Below are 16,571 nucleotides of genomic sequence, written 5' to 3' on the forward strand. Positions count from 1 at the left end.
AGAAGTTTGTATGAAACTGTATCACTTGCCAGAAAAACAAACTCACTTGGCACACCATATCACTGACTGGATCATTCACTCCGCCAAATCAGCAATTTGGCCATGTCCACATCGACATTGTTGGACCACTTCTGCCATCCAACAGTTTTACATACTGCCTCACGGCAATCAACTGTTTTTCCCGTTGGCCAGAAGAATTCCCCATGTCGGAGATTACAGCTGCCGCGGCAGCAAAAAAATTTTTCAAAGGTTGGATCGCTCGTTTTGGCGTTCCATGACAATTGACAACCGATCAGGGGCAACAATTCAAGTCCAACCTGTTTAAAGCACTTACAGTGCTGACAGGGATGTTGAGGATCCACACCACCACCTTTCATCCAGCCGTCAATGGAATAATCGAGCGATTCCACCCACAACTCAAGGCAGCAATCAAATGTCACTTTCAATCGCTGAACGAACGACCTGCCCATCGTACTCTTGGGAATCCAGACTGCCTACAACGACAACATTGATGCCACCACAGCCAAACTAGTTTATGGACAAACACTGTGCTTACCTGGAGAATTTTTTATAACTGCCAACGACAATATGATAGAAACATCTTGTTTTGTCTCTGATCTCCAGCGCAGAATGCAACGATTATGTCCTGTTTCACCACAAAATCATGGCATGTACCAAATGTTTGTATTTCAAGATCTGCAGACCTGCTCACACATCTTTGTATGCCACGACGCCACACATAGACCTCTGCAGTCTCCATATGATGGATCATTCAGAGTACTTCAACGCTCCAGAAAGACATTCAGGGTAAAAATTAATAGCAAAGAAACAACTGTCACCATCAACTGGCTGAAGCCAGCTTTCGTCACCAACCCTACAACATGCGTCCCAACCGACACAAAAGGAAACCCCAAGAACAACAAGCGCCGAGGCAACCAAACCACCAGTCACAACCTGCGCTGGACGACGGGTACATTTTAACATGAGGTATTGTTAGCACTCTGGTGACTCACGAGGTCAGACGGTATCCATTCAACTGCCAACTGCCACTCGGTTTTATATTTATATTTTTTATTATTTTTTACTGAGGGTGCAAACATCTACAGATGCCACGAGAGGATCTCGCGTAATGGTGACGTCAGCAACATTGAAGAAATCCCACCTTTTTTCCTCTGGTGACTCACGAGGTCAGACGGTATCCATTGTCATCCAACCTCTTCAAACGGACAAAAACTATAGTGTCTGATGACCATAGCCTACATGTTAATAAAATCTTTGAATATATCAATGCCATATTGACCGTTAATATTCCAAATCTTAAGCTAGGTATTATATCTGTTTATGTCCCTCTTCTGTAAGACATTCTATATTTCTTATTTTATTTTGTTTCTTATCTACCTATAGTAATTTTTACAAATTTAGGACTGTACTTTAGAGTAATTTTAATCTCTATTTTATGGTTTAATTGTCATGTACTCTCATTTAATCAGCAGATTTAATTAAAAGAGAGTACATGCACTGTACAAGTGTTATGAACACAGTAAAGGAATTAGAATACATTGATAAACTTGCCACACAGCATAATTATCCATCAACAATAATACATAATTTAATCTCAGCAAATAATTGGACAACAAATGCATCTTCACAAGAGAATACCATAAGGCGATGCGTGGCAAATTACTTTCCCACACTTAAAAATCCACAAGGATGTGAGAATAGCATATAAATGGAATCATACAATTTTTAATACTCTCAGAAATGGTAAACCTAAAGAAAACCATTCCACCTCACCAGGAGTATACTCTATTACTCTAGAAGTACAATGTTTTCAGTGTAAACTTGCATACGTGAGAGCTACAGCAAGGAGCTTGAAAGAAAGACTCAAGGAGACTCAATATACAATTAACAGGAACACAAACAGCATGATCTTAGCCAACTATGTCAGGGAGTAGGTCATAAGAATCACATGGGAAGACACAGCAATAATCCAACCCAATAAAAATCCTAACCATCCTCATCACTTGGAAATGATAGAAATGTTTAAACCTCACAAAAAACAAAAGTATATTAATTTTAGGAATGTGGACAGTCTATCCATGGCATGGAAATGTATTTTTAAAACTTGAACTTTGACATTTTATATTAGTTACTTTATTTCTTCATTAATTTTAAAATTTAAATGTTGATTATCAAATTTTTATTACTTAATTAATACCCAGCTAGATGCTTCTTAACCTACACAACACCACCTTATCTCACAGAATTATTTATTAACTGTAACGAATGTTTTCAACCTGTTCTACAGGTCACCTTCAGTTTTTTAAAAATCATGAAATATTGATAACTATTCTTTTTGTATAGAACAGTTAAGAACACATTTAAAATACAAAATTCTTTGGAATATTAAGCTATTTTAATCCAAAGAATAAATTACAGTAATATATATACACAATTTAGAATAACAAATTAATAAAATTTGGTGTCTATTTTATTTGTTCAGAAAATGGTTTATTTTTGATCAAATATGATCTGTAATTAAATGTCTAAGATTTGGAAAAATCTAGTGCACCATGTGCTCCTGCTGGAGAGATGCAGTGATGCCAATATCACATCACAGCTATAGTCAATTATCGTGAGTATTTGTTACTACTTCAAAGCTTCTCTAGTAACCTAAAAGAGGCTAGCTCATGAATGTGAATGTCGTGCCAACTGCCACTCGGTTTTATATTTATATTTTTTATTATTTTTTAATATAAGAATTAATAAATGTATCTGATTCAAATCTACCTTCTGAAATTTCTATAGGAAAAAACAACTAGCATAAAAAATGAAAAAATAGAGATGTTCCTTTGAGAAAAAAAATTTTTTATTGAAATTTTATTGCTTTAAATGATTACATCACTTAAAGTATACTAACCTTGAAGAAGAGGACACCAACAAGTTGTCCATAATCCTCCATCGATTTGAATAACTGCATCATTTTTTTGATTTCCAACTTCTGCATCCCGATTGTCTTTTGACTTTTCTTCTAACCAGGAATTGAAAATGGAAGCCGCTCGAGTATGCAAGGTATGCATCAAATCTAACAACTGAAATGAATATATGAAAGTAATAATATATGATGAAATTGTTTACAAAGCTTTGAATCAAAGTAAATTCAAATATTTTGTATTATTATATTTTAAAAAAATGTCTTGACTCATTTTCCCTTATCATAGATGCTTCAAAATTAAAACTGTGCTTAACTTGTTTAAAATTTGCTACTTCTTCCTAATAAGACAGTGTTGATGATATATAAAATCAAAAAAGAATATGAATAAATTCAATGAGTACTTTCACTTTTTATTGCAGTCTAGTATTTTCAGATTGATAACAAAACAACAGAACATTGTAATCAAATACCTTAATTAAATATTTAAATTTAAAATAGTCAATACTAATTTTTTTCCAAAGATGTGCAACGCAGTCAGAGAAAATGTTGTTAATGAATCAATTATTTTTGCATAATTATTTTTCTGAGCATTAAATATGTAACAGGCTAAAAATATACGTAATTTTAAAAATAAAATCAAATATAATCAAATTATGCTAAACATAATAAATGAATTTTTTTCAATTTCTTAATACATTTAAACATACTGCAAATTCAAATAAATACACAAATTATAAATTATAATTACAAATTTAAAAATTCTACAAATTATTGTTTCCAAAGTAATTTATAGCAAATATAGTAAATCAAAAATTTTATGATTAAATTAATAAATAAAATTAAAAAAAACATAATAAGTTAATTTTGTAAATCATTATAAACCAATTGCATAAATAAACTGATTAAACTGAAAAAAAAGGTAAAAAATTTTGTTAAATCATTGAAACATTAGGTAAGTTAAGAAATGATTAATTTCTTATATTTATTAAAATTACAACAAGAAATTGAAAACTCTTTGTTAACTGTGTTTTCCTGAAGAATAATTACAATTTTGAATATATAATCATCCAAACTAGAACAATTACAGCTATACACAAAAAAACAAACTTTGTTTACTTTTCCAGCAGCACAGAGAAAGCATTAAATGTTCTCAGCTCCTTTAATAAGTCTTCTTCAGGTTGTTCATTAGATTGAATTTTGTTGACACTTTTGATTTTTTTTTAAATTTTAAAAGGTGGTTCTATTCTGAAATGCTTCAAAAATTCTTCTATATATCAATGTTTTTTATGCCAGAGAATATAGCACATGATCAGACTATCCCCAATCTTTACGAGAGCAAGTGACAGAGTTAGTTATCTTAAATAAAGAGTTTTATATTACATTGTAATCTCCTATTGCATCATTTTCAGGGGGTTATCATACAACACTGCCAAGCAGTAGATAATGTTTCAAAGCAGTGTCCTTTAATAACTGGATAAGATGTTATATGTTCATAAACACCAGAAAATCCAAAAAAAACAATTATATATATATATATATATATATATATATACAGGGGATTCAAAAGTACACTACTGCCTATTAAAATTACTACACCAGGAAGGTGGCACACCACGCATGTGAAATTTGCATGACAGATAGAACATGCTGTGATATGCAAATGATTATCTTTTCAATGCATTCATGCAAGGCAGGCAGCAGTAGTGATAAATGATAAGTGATAAGTGATAGGTACAATGTGTATAAAAGAAGAGATTTTACAGCAGGTTTCTCATACAGAAATTGCATCTGAATGTTGTTTTCTGGTAAGAATGTTGTTGTTATGCCTTGTATAAGAAGGAAAAATGCCTACCAGCACATGTCTGACTTTGATCGAAGTCGAATTGTAACATACCAAGATTGCAGTTATTGTACCGCAGTATTGCTTCTCACATTGATCGTGATCCCATGACTGTCAGCAGAATATGGAATCAATGGGTTCAGGAGTCATCCTGCCATGCAGGATCTCAGCAGCCCCCCATCACTAACATCCAAGAAGACAGACATCTTATCCACATGGTCTTAACAGATCGTACAGCCACATCACTAACCCTTAGTCAAGAAATGTGGTCATTTGCAAGACAGCACTTGTTGTCTTGCAAATGACCCCAGTGACAGTCCATGCTGCTGCAAATGCTGCAGTCGTCGAACTGTTTGACGACGACGTTTGCAGCAGGCTGGACTGTCAGATTGGAGACCATGGCTTCGGCTACCCTTGACACTGCATCACGAGCAGGAGCGCCTCCAATGGTGTGATCAACGATGAACCTGGATGCGAGAATGGCGTCACGTCCTCTTTTCAGACAAACCCCAGTTCTGTTTAGAGCACCATGATAACCACAGCCATGTTTGGCGGCATTGTGGAGAACACACATTGCCAGCATGCATATAGGTGATAGGCCAGTATGACATGTATCGAACATGTCATACTGGCCTATCACCTAGAGTGATGGTATCGGGTGCCATTGGATACATGTCTAGATCACCTCTTGTTTGCATTTCCAGCACTTTGAATAGCAGCTGTTACATTTCTGATGTGTTAAAGCCCGTGGCTCAGCCCTATTTTCGAGGTCTCCATAACACTACGTTTCAGCAGGACAATGCACAACTACATGTTGCCTGTATTTTCTTGACCTTCCTTGATACAGAACGTGTTCAACTATTTCCCTGGCCAGCACATTCTCCTGATCTCTCACCAATTGAAAATATCTGGTCAATGGTTGCTGATCAACTGGTACGCCACCACTTGCCAGTCACTATGGTCGATGACCCATGGCATAGTGTTGAAGCTGCATGGACTGCTGTATCTGTACATGTCATCCAATCTCTGTTTGACTCCATGCCCAGGTAGATAAGTGCTGTTATTGCTACCAGAGGTGACTGCTCTGGGTATTGATTTCTAAAGATTTATACCTCCAAATTTCCTGAAGATTTAATTACTTGTTCTTCCCACATAATGTATGTGTGTAATAAATATCATTCTGTTATTTGCATTCCTTCCTGGTGTAGCAATTTTAATGGCTAGTAGTGTAGGTATACAGTTGTTATTATGGAAAAAGCATACAGGGAGAAAATAAAAAGAAAAAACATTTATTTTTATGTACAAACTAAATCATAAATAAGGAATATGAACTAATAAAAGATAATAAAAATATTAATAATAATGCACACCAAACATTTATATTTCTCAGATTCTCAACTGTATACCTACTTTTGCACACTCCTGTATATATAATAACAACAGATATGTCTCTTATTTCTTGATATACATATCAGTTACAGTTCAGACAAAACCAAGTGTTAATATGGTTATATTGCAAGGATACACATTTATCATTATGTATTCCAGTAAACTCCAATGACCAAAATCATTATAAAGTGATAGAATTTACAAGAGTGGTTCAAAGAACACATACACACTGTTCAAGTAGGACAAGCAGGATGGATGGAAGAACTAGAGTGCATTAAGAATATTGTGATTGCACATGGCTGTAATAGACAACTGATAAATCAGAGAATTGTGGCATTCTGAAAATAATCTATTTCTGCATTATGGATTATATATGAACAAGTGTTCTGTCATAGTCTATTGGTATTAGATTGTCTTTGTTCAATGGCTGGTTAGGTTATATTCCAATATTTGTCAGAAATATGTTTATGTTCCATTCATTTCAAAATGAAAACTGTCATTCAATTGTCATTTTATCTTGAAGGTGGTTGATAAAAAAATTACCAAAAATGTTTGAAAATTAAAAATATCACTGCATTTTAAGGTTCGTGATGTGCTTATTTCATACATCACTTGAGACATCATGTTAAGCACTTGGAATAATTGTAGATATACAAAGCATGCATAAAAGACATGGCAATTAATTACAAGGACAATGATATCCTGTCACAAGCATGGAGGGCCTTTTATGAAATCCAGTATATCAATTTTTCTAATTGATTAACATCAATAGTCACACTCGCTTCACTAACCAATCAGATACCATCTTGTTTTTAAAAATTTTGTACTTCAATTGGTATGTTCATTTTTAGAACAGTTGTAATCTGATGATGATTGCTAAAAGCTGTCAAAAACATTAGTTTCTCATTAAATTTTACATTTCTTTTGCTGGATTTTTTTTGGTTTATAAAATCATAACTTAGGATTGTATTAGGATGATATAGTCAGAAAGATCATACATGTGGGTGAATGAGGTCAAGAAGACGTAACTTTGTCTTTTTGCTCAAATACCATTTATTCATGCAAGAGAGAGAGAGAGAGATGTACAAATTTTACATGTTAAAGGGCACAATAGTTCAACAATCAAGCTGTTCTGGGCTTGTTTGATTGGCCATTTCTTCACTGATTGTCCACTTCAAGAGATGAAAGGATGGTGCAGCAGATGACAAATGTGAGTGGGCCAACTGTTGGAAGGGATGTTAATTCTGCATCAGAATGATCTAGGATTCGTGTATGTGGGTGGTGTGAAGGAGGCAAAAATGACAAGTGTCTTATATAAAATCTATTTATTGTGAGAGATTTCTTATATAATAGGATTCCGCATACAGAATGCAAGATAACCCATGTCCACAAAGGTAAGTTCATAACATGCTGTTTGAAGGCTCATTGAACACTTCCCAATGATACGATAACATCGTAGAAGGAAAATCAGTAGCCCGGGGCAGGTGTATGTGAAGGTTGAAGTTATGGACTGAGATATATAGCCTCAGTCTCCTATTCTGCTTCTCAATTGGTTCTGCCCCTGACTTCAAGCCGAGACCAATTCGGGTTGCAAGAAAGGTCCATTTTGGATGGTCTATCTGACACCATCCTTTGACTATGACCGGGAGATTTTGACAAAACTGGGAAACCTGTGCTTCATAATTTAGTCCGTTATTTCCTTTCTCTGTCAACTTAGAATTTTAATGATTGTATGTGATGTCTCCCCAATCATCAAACCTTTCCCTTTTTCCAATCTATCCTAACCTTGATCTGTTTTTTTACGAGCACCAGTGCCAAGATGCGATCTCTCAGTTGACATTGATGTATCCTCTAATATATGCAAGAGTCAACCCAGGATGCCTTTTCTGACCTCCGCATCACATTGTTTAGACAATGACACTTCTCTCCTCCTCTCTCTTACATAACTTACACCACCTTTGTTCTGATTTATTTGTAACAATTATCTTCCCCTATATGATATGTAATTAAATTAATTTTGAACCTTATATGGAACCTCACACAAGTAACAGAGTCCAAAGAGAAAAGAGCAATACTAACACACTAAATAAAACCAGCAAGTGTTCATAATTGTGAAAAAGGTAATCCAAAAGTATATAGTGAGTCGATGGAGTTGATGGATGTATGTTGCAGGTTTGGATGTCACTGACTGAAAAGTTTCCTGGGTCTTCAATATTTATAAGATTTGCCCTTCAATCAAACATTCCAATTGGTTTTGGACCTTCATCCTCATATCCCAAATAATCTTTTAATTGTTGCCAAGTTTAATTTGAGACAGGTCATGGGAAAGATCAATGTTTTGTTTGATGCTTAATGTAATCCTAACTGGAGACATTTATTGATCTTGACACTTCTATTGTTTAAATCAAAAGGTATGTCCTTTTCTCAACAGTTATTTGAAGTTAGCATTCACCTGTAAATTTGCCAAAAAGCAGAAAGTTTATAAGTATATTTATATTACTTTGCTAATTTATTGGCAAAAAGATGATAAGGTGAGTGCGAATCTCCACACTCACCTTATCATCATTGAACCTGCACTTACAAAACACAAGATTACTGAAATTTATAGACAGACTGAAGAGTATCTGCACAAACCACATATTATCTAATACATGGTGTATTTTGAATAAGCAGTGATGTAGTCAGACAACTTAATTACAGATGTACACATGATCATACATATGTAATTACATCATTTATCTTTACATTTATTATATTTATTGAGTTACTGTTAATTTTAAATGTCATTCACCAAGCTATTGTTAATTTTTTATTCGTTAAGCTCATTTTATTGTAATGGTTATATTTTGGAATTGGCTTATTCAATGGCTTAATTAAAGTGGAGAATCAACTGCATAACAGACCTCCTGCATTACTTTATGAAGTCAACAGGAGAGCAACCATATTCCAAGAAATGCTCAAACGAAACCTTACTAAACAGTATCAGAGGAAATTGGCTTGGATTCTGGGTAAACAAAATCCTCATAATGCATTACACAACGTGTCCCTGGTTTGCTGGGACAACATTTCACCCCGGGGATATCGCATCCGCACTCTAATGCATGATCATTTAAGGATATTATTATGTTCATATTACTTACTTTAATTAAATTAACTTTACTTATCTAATCAGCTATAATGCTTATTTGAATTGATACTGTTTTGAGAAGTACATAACACATACTGTTTAAAAGTCTATCTAATGATAAACTTATACTTTAAATAGAAACTTAGTTATCACTGAAAAAAATTAATATAGTTTACATAAGTATATGCTTCTTACTGAACTGTATCATTCAGTAACATAAATATCAATAGAATAAACCATCTTGGATTATTCAACAATTGCATATATTAATTTATATTGACTTGTAATCAATTTCAATGTAAAAATAATGTATTATATAAAATTAATTTCTAAAATTAATTAAAATGACCAAATTTCCATTAAAAAATTAAAATTTTTAACAACTTAATTTATTACTTGAATTGATATTTGCTGATATAATGGTAGCAGATCCATTTTATCATCATCCTGTTGATTTCCATTTCCAGAATGCCTTGGACTGGAGCGAGTTCTTCTTATATGTGAAGAATCATCTTTCCACTTCGACGACCTGACCAATCTCTTTTCTTTAGTGTTTTTATTTCGAGAAAGCCTCTTTTCCAAATTATAACCTACAATATTTACAATATTTCAAATGAGTACAAAATAAATTCATATCACAATTTCAATAAAATTGATTAATTAATAATATTTTTTTAAATCAGATATTTACCTCCATTCATGCTAGCCTCAATATAAACTCTTAAACAATGGACACAGCTTTCAAAATTTTCCATTGTTATATGAGCAGCATCACGAATTAAAAATGCTATACATTCACAAGCTTTTGTAAAAGCAAATGGATCATGTGGTAACAATTCCTGCTCAAGAACTATATTGTACTGATTGACTGGAAGAGGACGTATAGGAACAGATTCTACTTCTCCTTCTTTATTAACCTAAAATAAATATTTGATAACTTTGGAAATTCTTAAAACAATTATTTTAAAATGACACAATTTAAATTAATCAAATTTTCTTTGAAAAAGACAATGACTAAACAACAAAATGATGACAATACCAGAGTTAACAGTTTTACTTTGATTACACTTGATTTTTAAAATCAATTCAAAATTATTTGTAACTCAATAAATTCTAATTATTAATATTCTCAATAGTAATAAACATTTTACTATTGAAATTTATTATTGCTAAAATAAGCAATTATTCTATTCTAAATAGCATATATATTTCTGAGGTCAATGACCTACTCCGATTGAACCAATTACGGCAGCAATCGGGATGCTCTGCGAACTCAAGTCGTAAAGCAGGGTTTTCAGCTTTTCAGCTGTTTTTACTTTATTTTGTTTGGATTTTATCTTTTTACATCTTTTCTTGTTTTTAGTGATTCTTATCCAGTAGTAAATAATTAATGTGGATTTATTTCTATTGCATATCATCATTTTTCATTTTCGTGCAAATTGTAACATTTCATTGCCACTTTTGAGGGTGTTATTCTGTGTGTAAATATATTTTCTGGGTTAGTTTTTGACTTACGACATAATTTTGGAAACCTAACCTGTTCACAAGTAGGGAAGCACCTGTACTATGTTTTTATCCTCAAAAGCATTTGAACAAATGAATGCTTTAAAAAAATGTTAAATTTAAATATTTAAAGAAAATTAACTATTAAATTTGAAATTACACTTAATTTTGTGTAATTTATAATTCAGTTTACAATAAGATTCATGAAAAATATCAACATCAACAACACATCAACACCAAGAATGGAAATCAACAGTTATGAATAAGAAATTTAAAATAAACTGTCATGATGATTAAGAGATAACAGTACTATTTTTCAGCTTAAATACTTCATGTGATATTGGTTGCAGGAATAAATGGATTATATATAAGATGTTATTTCAATAATGGTAACTTTTATTTTTATGGTTGTGTTTTTTATGACATTACAGGTATACCTCACTTACGTGGGTAATTGGTTCCAGGACAGGCAACGTAAGTCAAAAAACGATGTAAGTCGAATTTACTTGTTTCTGAATTTACTTGTCACTAAGCTAAATCACAAATTACCATTTCCAGTTCTGTATTTTATTTATAAATGCATTTTTAATAATATATGGTTAATAAGAATCTATTTTAAGCTTCCAAACAAATAAATTTTAGTTTTTAATATAGTACAGAAAAAAGTAATCTAAATTTACAAATACATGTACTGTACAGTACATACTTGTACATGTAAATGTTTACAATTTGGTGATGTTTACAGTACATTGCAAACTCTTTATTTGTGAATGTGGTTTCTCTAAGACATTATAAAATAAGATGATTTTTTAAGGTTAAATAAATACAGTTATTAAAATTATTTTGCAACAGTAGAAAATAAACTAATTTATGTTAAATTCACCAATATCAAGTGGCACTGACAATAATGCCAAATGGTAAATATTGAAACTACCGTCGAAAATGCCAATAATGAGCATTTAAAGACCGCTAAATAAGATGACAACACAGAAACACAGATGTTTTCATGTTTCGTTCTCTAGGATTTATGATGATTATATTAACATTTACTGTAAATGTACATATTTTAATATGATTTTATGTGCTTTTAACGCTTTTCTAGTGATATTATGACTTCAGTATTTGTGGCGGATGGATGTAAAGTCAAATAAAATGACTTAAACTTGATTTTTATTTTTCCATATACTTTTTTGACAAATGACGTATAATCAAGAACGACGTAACTCTAGGCATACCTGTGATTCCAGAATTTTGTTATATCATAAGTAAACAAGGTTTTGTAATTGTAATTTGTAATTGACAAGTATTTCTAATAAGTCACCTCTATTAAATTTCTTAACTTATTAAACATTTAACATGTTTAGAACACTTAAAATTCAAATCATAAAAAATGATTTCAATTTTATCTAGCATCAAATCCAGCTCTAAGGACAATAAAGCAAGCATCTGCTTGGGATGATACATTTTCAAAGGTAGCAATACACAAAAAATAATTCTATAAAAAATATATAAATTACACACAAGTCAAATTTAAAAAATCCAAGTTTTTAAAATGCAGACATCACAAAATTCACTGAAGTGGCAGAAAATTTAGAGCTAGTCCAGTCTAGCATTTAATTATAAAGAATGAAACTTAATAATAGAAGTAATATTTGTAATGTCACTCATCTAAAATTCAAAAATTTTTATTTAATATGCATTTACTATAAAAATACACTAATAATTTCATCTTATTATAATCAGTTTTATTTAAAAATTATTTACCAGAATCCATCCTGTTGCATTATTAATATTTTCAGGATTAATTTTGTAATGTCTAGGTGGTCCACTTGTACCTTGTTTATCATATAACTCGCTATCAGATGTATAACCACGATCGACATTATACATTTCTTCGTGACCCGTATTTAGTTCCCCATCCGATTGTGCTCCTATAAAAATTATAAAATTATATTAATACATTAAATCTAATATTATTTCACAAATTTAAGTTAAGTATTATAAAATTTAGTTTCTCTACCAGTATCTCCACTTGTAAGATCAGATGTTATGTGTAATGATCTCGGAGGTTTTGAACCAGCTCCTGCACATTCCAACAACATAAATATTATGGACCAATCTTCAGAAGAATGTATATTTCCACCATTTGAATGTAACAATTCATACAAAGCACATACAATTTGAGAAGATACAAATAGAAGTGTTGGTGATTTTAGCAGCAGTAACATTTTTAATGAATGCAAAACCTGAAATTAGTCTCAATTATTACTAATATTTATAATAATAAATCAACTGATTGATTTTTACACAATATTAAAACGTTTTTTTTTAAATTGTACAAAAGGAAAAAAGTCATAAGACAATTGATATCCACCCCTGAAAATAATGCCCATGACAAAGGATTAAAAATACAAACAACAAAGAATAAAAATCAATAGAGATAATAAAAATATATATTTAAATATAACTAAAAAATTATGTGTTATAAATGATTAACACATTGGTGTTGAGGCATTACAGGCAGTGATTTGTAAAAATTCACATGTACTTGCAAGTACTTTCAACAGCTTACAGATGTCATCTTCAGGCGAAAATCAAATACTATAAATTTCAAACAATTAGCTTTTTAACACACTATTTAAAATTACATAAAGCACATAGATGGAATTCAGAATACATATTAAAATTGCAATAATTATGACATTTGTAGAAATGTGCTATGACGACGTAATAATCCCAAAATACTTCAAACACAAATAATGGGACCGTGTTTGGCTGTGGTATAACTGAGAATGGAAAATTATAACATAGATTGTTTAAATAATGATATCCACAGCTGCGGGATTTCTAATGTCGGTGCATTGCACGGTGTTAAAGTGGATATGTAAAGGCTCTCCCATATGAATACCTCTCTTCTATCATCGCAACGTTTGAGCAATTTAGTATGGCCCCAGAGCAGTAGATAATCCTAATTTAGCACCTTTTCAGCTAATTCTGTTGTTTGTCTGTTGTTTCTAATATCTTCCTGGTGTTCAAACATGCGGGAGCGTAGCATTCTGGTTCATGCTATGCAAAAATGAATTTGATAAATGCTTTGATGATTTCAAAGAGTTACAAAAAATTTTTTCTCTTTTCATTGAACCTTTTTCCTTTGAAGTTGAAAAAGCTCTGACTTCGATACAACTGGAACTGATTGATTTTTAGAATGATTCAGTTTTAAAAGACAAATATCGAGAAGTAGGAACTTCCAAAATATATTCCTATTTAGGTGAAAAATACCAGACATTAAAATATTTGCTGTGCAAATTTTAGGTTTTTTTCTGAAATATGTACTTATGTAAGCAATTATTTTCATGCATGAAATTAAATAAAACGACTTACAGATCAAGATTAACTGATAAACATCTATCTGCCATAATAAAAATTGTTTGTTCTGTCTTTAAATCCAGATATTGGAAAACTAGTAGGCGGAAGAAAGCACTGGCAAGTTTCCGGTAATAGTAATTAATTTTAATTTTATAAATATGTACTGTACATTAAATAAAATAAATGTTGTTAAGTTCAATTCACTGAACTACATAATGTGGTTTAATTACCCTATCTATATTCTTGCATTCTCACTTTAAATTATAATTTTAAGAAAATTGTAAATGTGATGTGGCCTGTGTGAATCTTACCAGTCACATCAATGGCCCACAGTTTAAATAAGTTTGACACCTGAGATAGAGTATACATCACACTTCTCTAGTATGGAAGTGGCATCTCTGTCATTGCATAGAAGTCTCCTGAGACTTGTATGCGGGATGACGGTAAATTTAACACATGTTGTCTAAAAATGCGTGCAGTGATGCAGCCACAGAATGATGATGGACGAACTATTGTGCAGTCCTTTGGAATGTGTAAAGTGGTGGTGGAAAAAAGATCTTTTAACCTTATTCAAGATATGTTTATATTTGAAATTGGTATAACCCACCACAGTTACTGCTGGGTAAATTGCACTAAGTTCAATGTTGGTAGCAGTTTGCATGGAGGGCAAGAGAAAGGCCTTTCTAATTAATGGACCTATAGCCACATTAATGTACCTGCTGTGGTTGGTATGCTGTGGCAGGGACTAAACAGAGTTTGTTATCAAATTTATGGAACACGGAGAGTATTATACCTCTCTGGGACTTGGAAATGTTTAAGTCTAAAAATGCAATTTTTCCCCGTTTTCTTTTTCCCAGGTAAAGTTGATAGAGGGGTAAACATTCGCTAGGAAGTATTTCAGGACAAGGAATTCCTATTCTGTTTCTTGCCATGCTAAGAGAATGTCATCTACATATCTCAGATATATTAGCTGGTATGCTATTGTGAGGAGGAAACTAAAAACCTTTTGCTCAACATGCCTCATGCCTAATTCCGCTAGTATAGCAGTCAGTGGCGAGCCCATTGGAACCCCATTTTTCAGGTATACTTCCCCATTGAACCAAAAGTAATTATGTTCAGGAACAAAAAGAATAACCAACTTGGGAAACTGCAATATACTGCATCGCTATTTGCTCAAAAGTTGATCTTTAAATTAAACAAGATGTTCTGATGGCTCTTTGAGGCTACATGCAAGCAATGTAGACAATCACAGCCAATCCTGTTCTACAACTATATGGAAGACTGTATTCCATCCTGGATTTCGAAGATTATACAAAGGGGACCTAAGTATATCCCTCACTAAATGGTACTGGTGCCTCTAATGCAGTCCTGGCAGTCCTAGCGACACTCAAGAATTGTCAAGTGGCCACCAAAATCCCAGATTTGAAACTGTACATCGTCTCAACGTTTGCATCTCTAAAGCAACCCACATGTGACAACAAAAGCTCTTTAAACAGCCAACTTGTAAGGCAGTATTTGGCAATAGCCAACTTAAGGCTCCTGATCTCGGAAAAGGAAAAGTTTGTCCTATGCAGGGAAGAGGACTTTCTAAGTAGAGCCATGGACTTCCTCAGCCAATCCCATGTGGTAATCTTACAGGACAACCCAAACTCCTACCATATTAAGGAAGACTAAGAAAATAATATCTCATCAGAGTGTATCTGCCCTTCTTCCTGGGAGCTTGGAGCCTCTGCCCAATATAGCATGCCCCAGGCTCTTCGAGGTGAAAATGCATACAGAGGGTTAGCCATTGAGGCTGCTGGTTAACAAATGGACCCACCCTACCTGCCACCTTGAAAAGGTGCTTGCCAAGCAACTAAGTGGGTTCCTTCCCCCTTCTCCCCTTGTTACATCTTCTTCCATTATGGCAAAAGCTTCTCTATCTACTGTGCTAAGTAAATTGTCCCCTAATATGTACAGTTTCTACAAAATGGCTGTTGTCGCTCTCTACCCTTCTGTACTCAACTTGAGGCTGTTATGCTTGCCAATACTCTATTCATCAAAGAGTACTTTTCAGCACAGCAAGTCTTAGAGATACGTGAGGCTTTACTTTTTGTTATTGAACATAATTTCTTTAACCAACCCTCAAACCATCTTTAACAGTGCCAATAATATAGTAACCAACATAACTTTTGATATAGAACTTAATATAATAACAATTTACCATTTTTAGACATCACAGTCCAAAGGTCTCATAACAACTTAAGTTTTAAAAAGTATATTAAACCATGTAATGTAAGGAAAGTCATTAAATATCATTCCAGTACACCTATGTATATCAAGAAAAATATTTTTAATGTGTATATCACCAAAATTAAAACACATACAAGCAATTACCTTGAACAAGCTAAAGAAATAACCCACATTTATAA

At 32.7% G+C, this 16,571-nt stretch overlaps 1 protein-coding gene across 1 annotated transcript in view; it reads right to left on the minus strand.

Moving 5' to 3' along the window:
* The window catches only part of garz (Sec7 domain-containing protein garz), a 170,712-nt gene that overhangs the window by 29,434 nt on the left and 124,707 nt on the right, over window positions 1-16,571 (minus strand). Inside the window, exons 24-28 of the mRNA XM_067285351.1 lie at window positions 12,815-13,040; window positions 12,559-12,725; window positions 9,983-10,208; window positions 9,688-9,881; window positions 2,921-3,092 (exon numbers count right to left, since the gene is read on the minus strand). Coding sequence (XP_067141452.1) covers window positions 2,921-3,092; window positions 9,688-9,881; window positions 9,983-10,208; window positions 12,559-12,725; window positions 12,815-13,040 — 985 coding nt within the window. The remainder of the gene's footprint in view (window positions 1-2,920; window positions 3,093-9,687; window positions 9,882-9,982; window positions 10,209-12,558; window positions 12,726-12,814; window positions 13,041-16,571) is intronic.

The sequence above is a fragment of the Centruroides vittatus genome, unplaced genomic scaffold, assembly GCF_030686945.1.
Source record: "Centruroides vittatus isolate TY-2023 unplaced genomic scaffold, ASM3068694v2 scaffold_2520, whole genome shotgun sequence".
Taxonomy (NCBI): Eukaryota; Metazoa; Arthropoda; class Arachnida; order Scorpiones; family Buthidae; genus Centruroides; species Centruroides vittatus.